This window comes from Ovis canadensis, chromosome 6 (assembly GCF_042477335.2).
Source record: "Ovis canadensis isolate MfBH-ARS-UI-01 breed Bighorn chromosome 6, ARS-UI_OviCan_v2, whole genome shotgun sequence".
Taxonomy (NCBI): Eukaryota; Metazoa; Chordata; class Mammalia; order Artiodactyla; family Bovidae; genus Ovis; species Ovis canadensis.
Window position 1 is genome coordinate 114,369,662 of NC_091250.1, and position 12,912 is coordinate 114,382,573.

At 36.7% G+C, this 12,912-nt stretch overlaps 1 protein-coding gene across 16 annotated transcripts in view; it reads right to left on the minus strand.

The window, feature by feature from the left end:
• Nucleotides 1-12,912, minus strand: part of LIN54 (lin-54 DREAM MuvB core complex component) — a 63,661-nt gene that overhangs the window by 15,292 nt on the left and 35,457 nt on the right. For 13 of the 16 annotated variants that reach the window (XM_069594522.1, XM_069594530.1, XM_069594525.1 and 10 more), the window contains one exon: nucleotides 1,102-1,318. The exons of the other annotated variants lie outside the window; for them this stretch is intronic. In XM_069594522.1, coding sequence (XP_069450623.1) covers nucleotides 1,102-1,318 — 217 coding nt within the window. The remainder of the gene's footprint in view (nucleotides 1-1,101; nucleotides 1,319-12,912) is intronic. 16 annotated transcript variants of the gene reach the window in all.

Here is a 12,912-nt window from a genome sequence, read left to right on the forward strand (position 1 = left end):
CTACTCTCCCTAGATCTTCAGCTTCCTCTTCTGCTCACACCAAAGACTTAAGTCTCGATGATGAATCAATCAGCGTTAAGTCACACTGGAAGCTCAGCATATTTGAGTACATATAAACACACAAACATAAAATATAACCAACTGTATCTAGTGACTGCTTTATATCGTTATGATATTTAAGAAAACTGTAGCACTGAGCAGCACTTCCTAATGAGAATATAAACGTGACTCCCTTAGTCACCAGTACATGCAAATGTCATTTTTCCTCTCATTAAGAACACTATAATAATAAAAGACTTTCTTTTGCTCCAACCCTCTGATCCCTTAATAAAAATGAAGGAGCAAACAAATGGTCTTTAATCCGTCTAGCTACATCCAATAAACAACAGATCATTCACCTGCCATTTGACACTGATGGAATATGCAGTGATCTTCCCAGGAAAAAAATTAGACCCTCAATATAAGCTGTCCTGATCCTTTCTGTTTCCATTTTTTAACAAGTAGATAAACATGGATAAAGGTTACATGTGTGAACTTGTGTATGTACATCAGGCAGCTTGAAGGATTAAGTACAAACAGAAGTAGGACTACTAACAGGAATACTTGCCAGGAAAAATACAATTGAGCAAAATGACATTTTAACTGATTTTCATTATCAATTATACATTCAAAGTACATAAAAGATGAAGTACATACTAATCATTTATACCTTGCCTACTGGTCATTTCAACTGACCCCAAGCCCTATGTAATTTAGACAGCTTTGCAGCTTAGAAAAAAAGATTATAAATAATTTGGTTCCCTTTAAATCAATCCCACTGGCATAATGGTAGGTTTTTAAATCAGCAATCAAATGGCTACCCACAAACTGATAAATAATCATCTGGTATTACAGCGCACTATGTCTCAGTTTCTAGCAGAACGAAATACTATAGTTATATACAACTGGGATATATTCTATTTCACTGCCTCCTGCAACAGCTGCTGATTCAACTCTCAACTGAAATGCCTGCTTAATCAGGATTTCAGCAAGAAAAGGATCACTTCCTATGATAAGGTTTAAAACATTCATTACTGTTTTTTAAAAAAAACGGTTACCAACCTTGCTGGAGAGGCTGAGTGTTTGTACTGGGATTCTGACTAACTGGCTGGGTTGAGCTACTGGCTGTTGTGGCAGTAACAAGTCGGACATAATGAAACTTGCTTCCAGGCACTTGAATCTGCTGGACATTGGGAGCAGTTGCCAGAGGAATAATTGTCTTAAACTGTGATGTGCTCACGCCTCCAACAGTGATGGTCTGCACAGTTGATTTCACTGCCTATTAAACAATACAACATGGCTATCATTAATCTGGGATTTCACTTTCCTACTCCTTGGCACTCATGACAATTGCTCAGTGAAAGAGTACAGCTGTTGAAAGGAATGACCTGTTCAAAGAGAAATGAATAGTAATGAAAACACCAGTGTAACCAAAGTCAGCGAGCTCTGCCTTCCATCTCTAGTAGCAAACTTCCTTGACAGTCCAGGTCAGATGACTTGCTATGAAGAAACTACTGTGTAAATTACAAGCACTCACACAGTTTTGTTAATATCAGGTAAAATTTGTAAGAAAAAGATTATTTCAAAACTTACAGAATTAAGCCTCATTTTCAACACAGAGGAAAAAAGGACACAGATATTTGGTTTTATTGCTACCCACCAAATTAACTATGGCAAATTTCATATTCACATGTCCTAAAGGAGAAAGAAACCAAAAGAAAAGCCTTCATTAAATCTAGCCAATTCTGGAAGGCATATATATATATATATATATAAAATATCCCACAGATACAACTGTACCCACTAGCCTATGGGCAGAAGGCCAAACTCAGTCCAAAATTACAACTATGTTTTGGTTGGTCTAGGGAAACTAATTTTAGATGATTCAGATCTAAGTCAATATAATCATTTAAAATCCTTTCCTTCAGTCCAACAAAAAAGCAATATGACTCTCCAAAAAGCTAAATGAAACATCAAAGGCAGAAAAGAACAAAAGTCTTTTAAGATGTCTCCAATTAATGTTTAACCAATGTACAACAGGCTGTCATACAAAAAAAAAGTCCAGACAAAATTCTCTAACTAGTTCTATGGTACTATTTGATAAAGAATTACCCCCCACCTATTCTTCAAACAGCCCTCATGCTAGAAGACAAGTGACATGCGGGAGGTAGTCCAAATTCATTCTATGGATAACAATTCATGAGAGAATAATTCTGAAGAATTTGACCATTTTCATAAAAGTACAGGGGAAAAAGGAAGAGTGTCATTTAGTTTGGCAACTCTACAAGTAATACTCAAAGTACATTACTTCAGCATAAAATAATTCACATATTATCATTAGGCAGAGGCACCACAAAGCAGATTTAAAATAAAGATAAAACAGGTTGATGGTCAGTGAGTTAAATGAAAATATAAAGCTTAAAAAACTGTATACATATGGAAGCTACTTAAAAGTCAAGCAACCTATGAGTCAGGTATATAATGATGCAAGAGACATTATCTTTGGGACATCAACTCTAAATGGAAAAAGAATATTATTTTAAGAAACAAGGTAGGGGAAAGGGGGGGAGGACAGATAAACGAGGGATCTGGGATTAACAAATACATGTTACTCTATATGAAACAAACAACAAAGACCTACTGAATAGCAAGGGGACTATATTCAATATCTGACAATAACTTATCGGGAAAATGATCTGAAAAAGGATACATACATGTGTAACTGACTCACTCTGTTGTACACTTGACACTAACACAACACTATAAGTGAACTATATTTCAATTAAAATATGTCTTTAACAGAAAAGAAAAATTCTGTTAACAAGGTGCTTGTAAACAAGGTGCTTCAGATATAATTAAATTTACTGGATACTTAATACACAGAGGGCAGTGCTTCTGAAGACTCTTAAGATCATCGAATTTTAATCTAACAATCACATTAGGAGCTAGACACAGCATACCATAAGTACGGGGGCTGGTTTAGCTAAGTTTGCACAGTATACTGTGTTTCCAACTATACTTTCAATTTTTTTTTTTTCTTTTGGCTCACCACGCAGCTTTCAAGATCTTGGTTCCCTGACCAAGGATCGAACTTAGGCCATGGCAGTGAAAATGCTGAATCCTAACCACTGCACTGCCAGAGGATTCTCTCAACTTCTCTAAACGTCAATCTACAACTCTCACATGCTGTATGTAACTGGGTCTCTGAGGACAAAATCGGATCTGAGTTTATTTTTTATCGATATACATCTACTTACATCTAACAGGTAAGTAACTATGTGGATTTAAATCTACCATTGAACTATTTCCTATCTGAACAACCTGTCCTCTTCTGTCCCTTTTCCTTTTTTTGCCTGCTTTAGGGTTAAACGTTTTATTATTTGTTTCCCCCATGGTAGTTTGTTATTTATGTATATTATGTTATTACTTTTATATAGTATTACCCTAGAGACTACAATGTTCAATGTTGGAATTAAATCAGTACTTTAAATATCACCCAGACAAGGAAAGAACCACCGAACACTAACATCATTTATTCCTGCCCCAACTTTGTGTTACAAAAATACGTAAATATTTTTAAATTCTCCATTTAATTGAAACTCTGTAAGATATTCATTTAAATATACCCACAAGTTTAACCTTTCCATCCTTTCTATACTCTTTCTGCGCTTCCATTTGGGATTGTTTTCCTTCTGCCTAAAGAACTCACTTCAGGATTTCCTTAAGTGCTGGTCTGCTGAGAAACTCTCTACCCTTTGTTTCTCAAAAAATATTTAATCCTTTTTGTTTAATCTGTATCTCTTTTGCTGACAAATTCATCTACTGAATTCTTAATCTCAGTTTTAAGCTTTCAGTTTGAAAATACTCATCTGATCCTTTTTATAGCTTTTAATTCCCTGCTGGAGTTCTTTGTCTTGTTAAATTGTTGTTCAGTCACTAAGTCGTGTCTGACTCTTTGCAACCCCATGGACTGCAGCACACCAGGTTTCCCTGTCCTTCACTGTCTCCTGGAGTTTGTTCAAACTCATGTCCATCGAGTCGGCGATGCTATCCAACCATCTCATCCCGTTGCCCCCTTCTCCTCCTGCCTTCAGTCTTTCTCAGCATCAGGGTCTTCACCAATGAGTCAGTTATTTGCATCAGGTGGCCAAAGTACTGGAGCTTCAGCTTCAGCGTGTCCTTCCAATGAATGTTCAGGGTTGATTTCCTTTAAGATTGACTGGTTTGATCTCCCTGCTTGTCCAAGGGACTCTCAAGACTTTTCTCTAGCATCCCAATTTGAGAGCATCACTTTGGAACTCAGCCTTCTCTGTGGTCCAACTCTAACACCCACATATGACTAATGGAAAAATCATAGCTTTTGACTACACAGACCATTGTTGGCAATGTGATGGCTCTGGTTTTTAATATGCTGTCTAGGTTTGTCATAGCTTTTAAATTCCTGAATATATTAATCTTAGTTATTTTAAAAGCCAATCTGATAATTATACTACCTATACCTGTTCTGAATACTTTGGTTTGGTTGCCTGATATATTTAATGATTTTTGACTGAGTACCAAGCATTGTTTATTGAGGCTGAGAATGTTTTTCTTTTCCTCCAGAAAGCATTCAAGTCAGCTTTTGGCAGGCAGTTAAGAGTAGGGGCAGGTTCACTCCTCCCCCAACTAGGACTCCAGGCTTTATCTAGCTTCCTTCTCCTTTTTGGGGCCTGAACCGAAAGTTTTGTCCTTGAGGTCTGTAAGACTAAAGGTCTGTTCAGCTCCTCAACTCTCTGAGACCACTTTCTGCTTTTCTTCTCAGTCTCTCAGCCACACCTCACAAATGCCCTAAGGCAAAGGGTCACACTGAATACCAGGCGACTTCTCTAGGCTTCCCTTGACTTCAAGATGGTAACCTATAAGGTCCTGGGTCCCTTGGTGGGTCTACAATGCCTTCAAACAAATTTTACAAATACATTTTCTTTTTAGTTGTTCTTGGTGGGATCATTGGTCTTCACAAGCTAGTTTTGTACAGTCAGAAACAGAAAATCCAGACTGAGTTTTAATCTTGGTTTCAACATTTCCTAGGTGAGTGACCTTATGCAAGTAACTTAGCTTCTCTGAGCTAAGTTTCCCTATTTGAAAATCTTAAAATGGCACCTTTCACATAGGATTGTTATCAGAATTAACTGAGCTAAATTATATAAGGTGCAAACAGTAACTAATCACATATTATTGATATAAAACTAAAAAAATGTTAGCTGCTATTTGTATTATCATTATGCCCGTTATAGATGGAGAAACTGAAGCTCAGATAGATTTAGTTAACTTCCCCAAGTTCACATAGCTAAGAGCAACTGAGTTAGGGTTTGAACCAGAGCCAACTCTGAAACCCATTTTCTTAAGTAAGACATTGTAATGCCTCCTACTATAGACATTTGGACTTCCCTGGTGGCTCAGATGGTGAAGAATCCACCTGCAATGCCGGAGACCAGGGTTCGATCCCTGGTTCGGGAAGATCCTCTGGAGAAGGAAATGGCAATCCACTCCAGTATTCTTGCCTGGAGAATCCCATGCCCAGAGGAGCCTGGCAGGCTACAGTCCATGCAGACTGTAAGTCACACATGACTTAGCAACTAAACCACCGCCACAGAATCCTGAATAGAAGTATAAATAGCATTTTAAAAAACTTTTTAATTTTGAAATAATTTTAGATTTCACAAGAAATTGCAAAACTACTACCAAGTTCCCATATGCCCTTCTCCTCCCCCTCAAAAAAAATCTCATATAACCATAGGATATTATCAAAACCAGGAAATTGACATTTGCTATAATACTATCAACTAAACCACAGACCAGACCTTATTCAGATGTCACCAGTTTTTATGCACTTTGTATGTACACTAAAGATTGTATAAATTCATGTAACCTACATCATCATCAAGATACAAAATTTTTCCATCACCACAAAGACTCTATGGCACTTCCCTCTATAGTCACAACCCTAATTCTTGGCAACCACTGATTAAACTGCATTTTTTAACACCGAAAATAAACTAAGTAACATATCAAAGCTACTAATTTTGTAAAAGACAAAAGCATCTGAATACTACACTTAACTGCTTTAAGAATTCACAAGTTGGTACCTTCCTTGGAGAAGCCTGAGAAACTTCATGTGAAGGCATGTCTCTCTGAACATACCACATCAGCAGAAAAATAGTTCACATACATTCGGTAAAAATCTTCAGTTATTGCTATTCCTTACTGACAGTTGGGTTAAAAAGCAAATAATTTATATTCAAACTAGCTACATTTAACATGTATCAGTGGTTGTCCTGAAAAACATGGACTTGATGTTTTTTTATTTGTACTATTTTTAAGCCATTTTTATTTAAATATCAATGTAATAATTATATAGGGATATACTTCTTTATTGTTTTCTAATTAGCAAATACCAGAAGTCCTTGCTTAATTGAAGATTTACCTTAAAGGGGGGAAAAAAGGAATAATAAAATACTCTTGTTCTATAAATGAAGATTCTTATTTAGTGAATTGGAGATAGACAGAGGGTTCAATCAATATCCAAACCCTGAATCTGTGGGGTTCCATATAAATGTTAGCTTTTTTTTGAGGGGGTGGAGTACACTTTGCAATTTGATTCTGTTTGTAAATACAGCTTAGAAACAAATGTTTGGACATACGAATTTTGGTTCCAGTTTGTCTCAATCTTGTGCATACTCTGTCAAGCAACCTAATGCTTCTTTATACCTTTGTCTCTTATCTGTGCAGGGGAGAACGTTACCACTGAATGAAATTCTTATACACTTTGGGACACCTGCACAAATCTCACTGTTTTGAACAGATATTAAGATGCTATTTGTTTAATCTACTGCAAAGTCAGAATAATACTTTCCTCAATGCTGGTTGGGTACCACTTACTAAAGTTTGTTCTATAAACTTGTTCTTTAAAGCTGGTTCTTTAAACATAAGCTCTTCAAGATTAGTACATGAAACAATCTACTTTTATCACATTAATATGAAGCCCTGAGGTAAACAAAGTTAGACAAAGGCCTTTGCTATGGGAATTCTTAGAGTCTTTAATATGCCAGTGAGCATGACAGATCTCCTAGATGGGTATCGTGTATGTTTCCCAAACTTATTTAAAAACTGCCAAGACCAATCAATGTCAAGGAGCGTACCATCTCCTATGTTTCCTTCTAGGAGTTTTATACTTTCAGGTGTTACATACAAGTCTTTAATCCACTTTGAGTTAAATTTTATGTGTGGTACAAGAGAGTGGTTCAGTTTCATTCTTTTGCATGTGGCTGTCCAGGTTTCCCAATACCTACCATATATTCTTGGCTCCTTTCTTACAAATTAATTGATTACAAATTAATTTATCACATACACATGAGTTTATCTCTGGGCTCTCTACTGTGTTCCATTGATCAATTTTTCTGTGTTTATTCCAATATCACACTGTTTTGACTATTAAAATTTTATAATATAGTTTGAAATCAGGAATTTATAGGGTTCCATCTTAATATGCTTTTTAGAAATTTGTGACAGAATGTTTATAGACCTTATCATCATGGAAAAACTATGTTTATATTATCCTAATTTCTAAACTTTAGGTTACTAAAATAAACCTACCAATTTGAAAGCTTTAAAATGCTTTCAAGCTATAAGAGACAAATGAGAAAATGAGAAAAGATAGATATTATAAATATTATATGACTAAAGACAGCGTCAAACCTTGGGATGGATACTAGAACTTTTGGCACTGATGTACTGACTGGTGAAATATTACGAAAAAGATGTAAGGTGTTCATTTGCCCGTTTTTCATGGATATTAACCTAATGTATGCTTTATTCACACTTACAGTGACAAAGATAAGTAATTTAAATGTGATGTGTTAGAATCTATGGGAGCATTCAAGGAAAGGGTCAAATGACCATATCAGGCAAGTTTAGACAATGTGATTTAGGAGGCAGCAGTCTTATAAAAACCAGAAAGCAGGGAATTCCCTCGTGGTTCAGTGTTTAGGACTCTGTGCTTCCACCCTAGGTGTTACAGCTATTTTTAAATTTTATGCCTCAAAAGACACTGTCAACAGAGTAAAATGGTAACTCACAGAAAAGCAGAAATTTGCAAATCATATGTCTAATGGGGGGTTGAGATCCAGTATATATAGGGAACTTCTAAAACAAATCAATTAAAAAATGGGTCAAGAATTTGAATATACATTTCTCCAAAGTATCGTCACCTGGTAGCTCAGATGGTAAAGAATCTGCCTGCAGTGCAGGAAACCTGGGTTCGATCCCTGGATCAGGAAGATCCCCTGGAGAAGGAAATGGCAAATCACTCCAGTATTTCTGCCTGGAAAATCCCATGGACAGAGGGAGCCTGGTAGGCTAAGGTCCTTGAGATCACAAGAGTTGGACACAACTTAGTGACTAAACCATCAGGGCATCATCAATTCAATGGACATGACTTTCAGCAAACTCCAGGAGACCGTGAAACAGGGAAGACTGGCGTGCTGCAGTCCATGAAGTTGCAAAAGCTGGACACGACTGAGTGACTGGACAACAAAGAAGATATACAATGACCAATAAATACATGAAAAAATACTCAAACATCATTAGTGAAAGATGAAAACTACAACGATATACCGCCTCACATACACTAGGATGGCTACTATCAGAAAAACAGTGTTGGCAAGAAGACAGAGACGTGAGAACCCTTGTGCACTGTTGGTGGGAATGTAAAATAGTAGTTATTGTGGAAAACAGTATGCTGGTACCTCAAAAAATTACCATATGATCCAGAAATTCAGCTTCTGGGGATACACCCAAAAGAACTGAAAGCAGTGCATCAACATGAATTCGCCACAGGTATACATATATCCCCTTCCTCTTGAACCTCCCTCGCAGCTCCCACCCCATCCTGCCCCTCTGGCTTGTTACAGAGCCCCTGTTGGAGTTCCCTGAGCCATACAGCAAATTTCCACTGGCTGTCTATTTTACATACAGTAACGTATAAGCTTCCATGCTTCTTTCTCCATTTGTCCCACCCTCTGCTTCTCCCCCATGCCCATAGCTCTGTTCTCTATGTCTGCATCTCCACTGAAAGTGAAAGTCTCTCAGTCATGTCTGACTCTTTGCAACCCCATGAACTATATACAGTCCATGGAATTCTCCAGGTCAGAATACTGGAGTGGGTAGCCTTTCCCTTCTCCAGGGTATCTTCTCAACCCAGGGATCGAACCCAGGTCTTTTGCATTGCAGGTGGACTCTTTACCAGCTGAGCTACCAGGGAATTATAATATATATAGTTATGCTGCCCTGCAAATAGATTCATCAGTACCATCTTTCTAGATTCCATATATACACGTTAATATATGATACTTATTTTTCTCTTTTTTACTTCACTCTGTATAACAGGCTCTAGGTTCATATACCTCATTAGAAATGACTCAATTATCCTTCAATTAAAAATAATTTTTTTAAAAAATTCAATAAAAAAAGGACCACGTCATTAGAGAGATTTTAAAGAAATGAATTCAAAGCAGGGTCTCCAAGAGATACTTGTACACCTAATGTTCATAGTAACGTTAATCATAAGAGCTAATATATGGAAACAATCCAAGTGTCCCTCCACAAATTAATATACATACAATGGAGCATTCACCATCTAGCCTTAAAAAGGCAGGAAATTCTGACTGGTGAACCTGGACGACACTATGCTAAACGAAATAAGCCAATAACCAGTAAAGGACAAATAACCTATAATCTCAGTTTTATGAAGTAGAGTAGCCAAAGTCCCAGTGACAGAAAATAGATTAGTGGCTGTCAAGGGCTAGGGAGAGGGAAGAATGGGCAAAGAGCCTGAGTTTTCCAAGACGGAAAGTGCTCTGGAGATGGATGGTAGAGAAGACTGCACAACAACATGAATGTACTTAATACCACTGAACTGAACGCTTAAAAATGTATACAAAGATGGCACATTTTATGCTGTGTGTATTTTACCTCAATATAAAAATCAGATGCCCATCCTGCAAGATGTGTTATATAAATCAGTCAGGATCAAACTGGTAGACAGGTGAATATAAATTTAACCATTCCATCATGCTTAAAAAACAATAAATCTATTTGTTCTTGTGTTTAATTTGTAATAAAATATTATATGCAAAATAACTACATAAAACCAGATAATTTTTTAATAGATAAATAAAATACTGGGAGTAAGGAGCAAAAAAGTTGGCTTAAAGCTCAACATTCAGAAAATGAAGATCATGGCATCCGGTCCCATCACTTCATGGGAAATAGATGGGGAAACAGTGCAAACAGTGTCAGACTTTATTTTGGGGGGCTCCAAAATCACTGCAGATGGTGACTGCAGCCATTAAATTAAAAGACGCTTACTCCTTGGAAGAAAAGTTATGACCAACCTAGACAGTACATTCAAAAGTAGAGACATTACTTTGCTGACTAAGGTCCGTCTAGTCAAGGCTATGATTTTTCCTGTGGTCATGTATGGATGTGAGAGTTGGACTGTGAAGAAGGCTGAGCGCCGAAGAATTGATGCTTTTGAACTGTGGTGGTTGAGAAGAGTCTTGAGAGTCCCTTGGACTGCAAGGAGATCCAACCAGTCCATTCTGAAGGAGATCAACGCTGGGATTTCTTTGAAAGGAATGATGCTAAAGCTGAAACTCCAGTACTTTGGCCACCTCATGAGAAGAGTTGACTCACTGGAAAAGACTCTGATGCTGGGAGGGATTGGGGGCAGGAGGAGAAGGGGATGACAGAGGATGAGATGGCTGGATGGCATCATGGACTCGATGGACGTGAGTCTGAGTGAACTCCAGGAGATGGTGATGGACAGGGAGGCCTGGTGTGCTGCGATACATGGGGTCGCAAAGAGTCGGGCATGGCTGAGCGACTGAACAGAACTGAACTGAAGGAAGACTTACCTAAGCATAGATCAAAAACTCAAAATTCACAACTAAAGACACTATTTTGACAAATTTAATGTGCAAAATGTCTGGCAAGAATAAAAAGATGAAACCAACTGAGAAAAAGGTTTGCAACCACACTGATAACAAAGGAGTACTTTACATAATATGCTATGAGCCTGTTTTAGTTCGCAAACAAACAAAAAAGACAAACCACACAAAGCATCAGAGTTCAGAGGAAGAGTCCAGAAGACACACAAATATGAAGAATTTAAAAAAATATAAATCTATTTGAGATCTTTAAATCAGTTATGTTGGCAAACTAAAAATGACTGATAAGAGAGCACAGAAGTAGACCCATACAAATAGAGCCAACTGACTTCTGACTAAGGAACAAAGGCAATTCAATGGAGAAAGGGTATTTTCAACAAATGATGCTGGGACAGTGGGACATCCACACACAAAAAGTGAATTTCAACACAGATCTGATATTTTTCACATATGGATCACAGACCTAAAACTATAAAACTAAACTACAAAGCTCATGGAAGATAACAGCAGAAAAGTTAGGTTACCCTGGGTTTGGTGATGACTTTTTAGATAAAATACCAAAAGTACAATCCATGAAAGAAAAAACTGATGAGTCAAACTTCATTAAAACTGAAAACTTCTGCTCTGTAAAAGACACTGTTAAAAAAATAAAAAGACAAGCCGAAGACTGGAAGAGAATACCTGTAAAACATATGTTAAGGTCTAAAGATACAGGAGTCATCTGAGTTGTATTCCAGAAATTCTCAAAATTAAATGGCACCATAGTGATGCAACCAGCAAACTCCAGGCTATGAAAAATATAGGATGTAAACAACTTAATTTTTTATTTAAAGGGCAAGAGGAAAAAAGGAAGAAGAGGAAAGTAAGAGAAATAGCAATCATTCACAAACTTTTCTGAATCCCAAGTTCAAGCACAGTGTAAAAATTTAGGTGCCTGGGGAAATGTGAATTAACTAGGTGTTTAATGGCATTAATGGAATGTGAATAAGTTAAAAGAAAGTATCCCTATCTTTTATATATATAACAAAATACCTACAGATAAAATGACACGATTTACTTTTTAAAAAAGTAGGAAGTGTTATAGATGATAACCCAATAGTGGATAATTCCAAAGTTGGATGAAGTGTACACAGGGGTTAATTATACTATTCTAACTTTTTAGCATATTATAAATTTCTATATTAAAAAAGTTTTTAATAAAATTGCAACAGGACCCCACAGGCATTCAAACATTATTAAGTATAAAAGCATAAAAACAAAACAACATAGTAACATAGAAAAGAAATTCTCTGCTAACAGGTGCTGATATGAAAAACATATTTATACACAAAGTAACTTAGGCAACTGAATTAATGGGACTAGGAACCTGCAATCACCCTAACTTTAACTGTTAATCAATCTTGAAACAACCTATGTTAAAGTTTATCAGGAAAACAGATCCCCTTCACTTCAAACTATACTCACAGGACCATCCCCATTTAAGAGACTCACAGCAAAAGCAGAAGCTATCAACTTCTGAAACCTCTGTCCCAAAAGTGTTCTCTCAACTTCCCAATAACGTCATTGTTCATATCACTTCTTACCTGGATATATGTAAAACAAACTCAAAATCAGCTCATGATTCACCTCTACCTGCTTTGAATCCACCACACAAACACTGCCTAAGTAATTAGAGACACTTTATAAGTCTTCATGAAATGACAAAATTAAGTCTAAATTTGCTTGGTTTTGAAAAATTATCCAAAATCTAACCCTATCTTTTTATGTTCTCCACTCCCTGCAAAGGATTACTAATTCCAATCAGAGTCAATCCAATCCAATCTTACTACTCTGTATGCAGGTACTCTCATAGGTATACATATGTGTACATTATAAGTATTTTTACTTC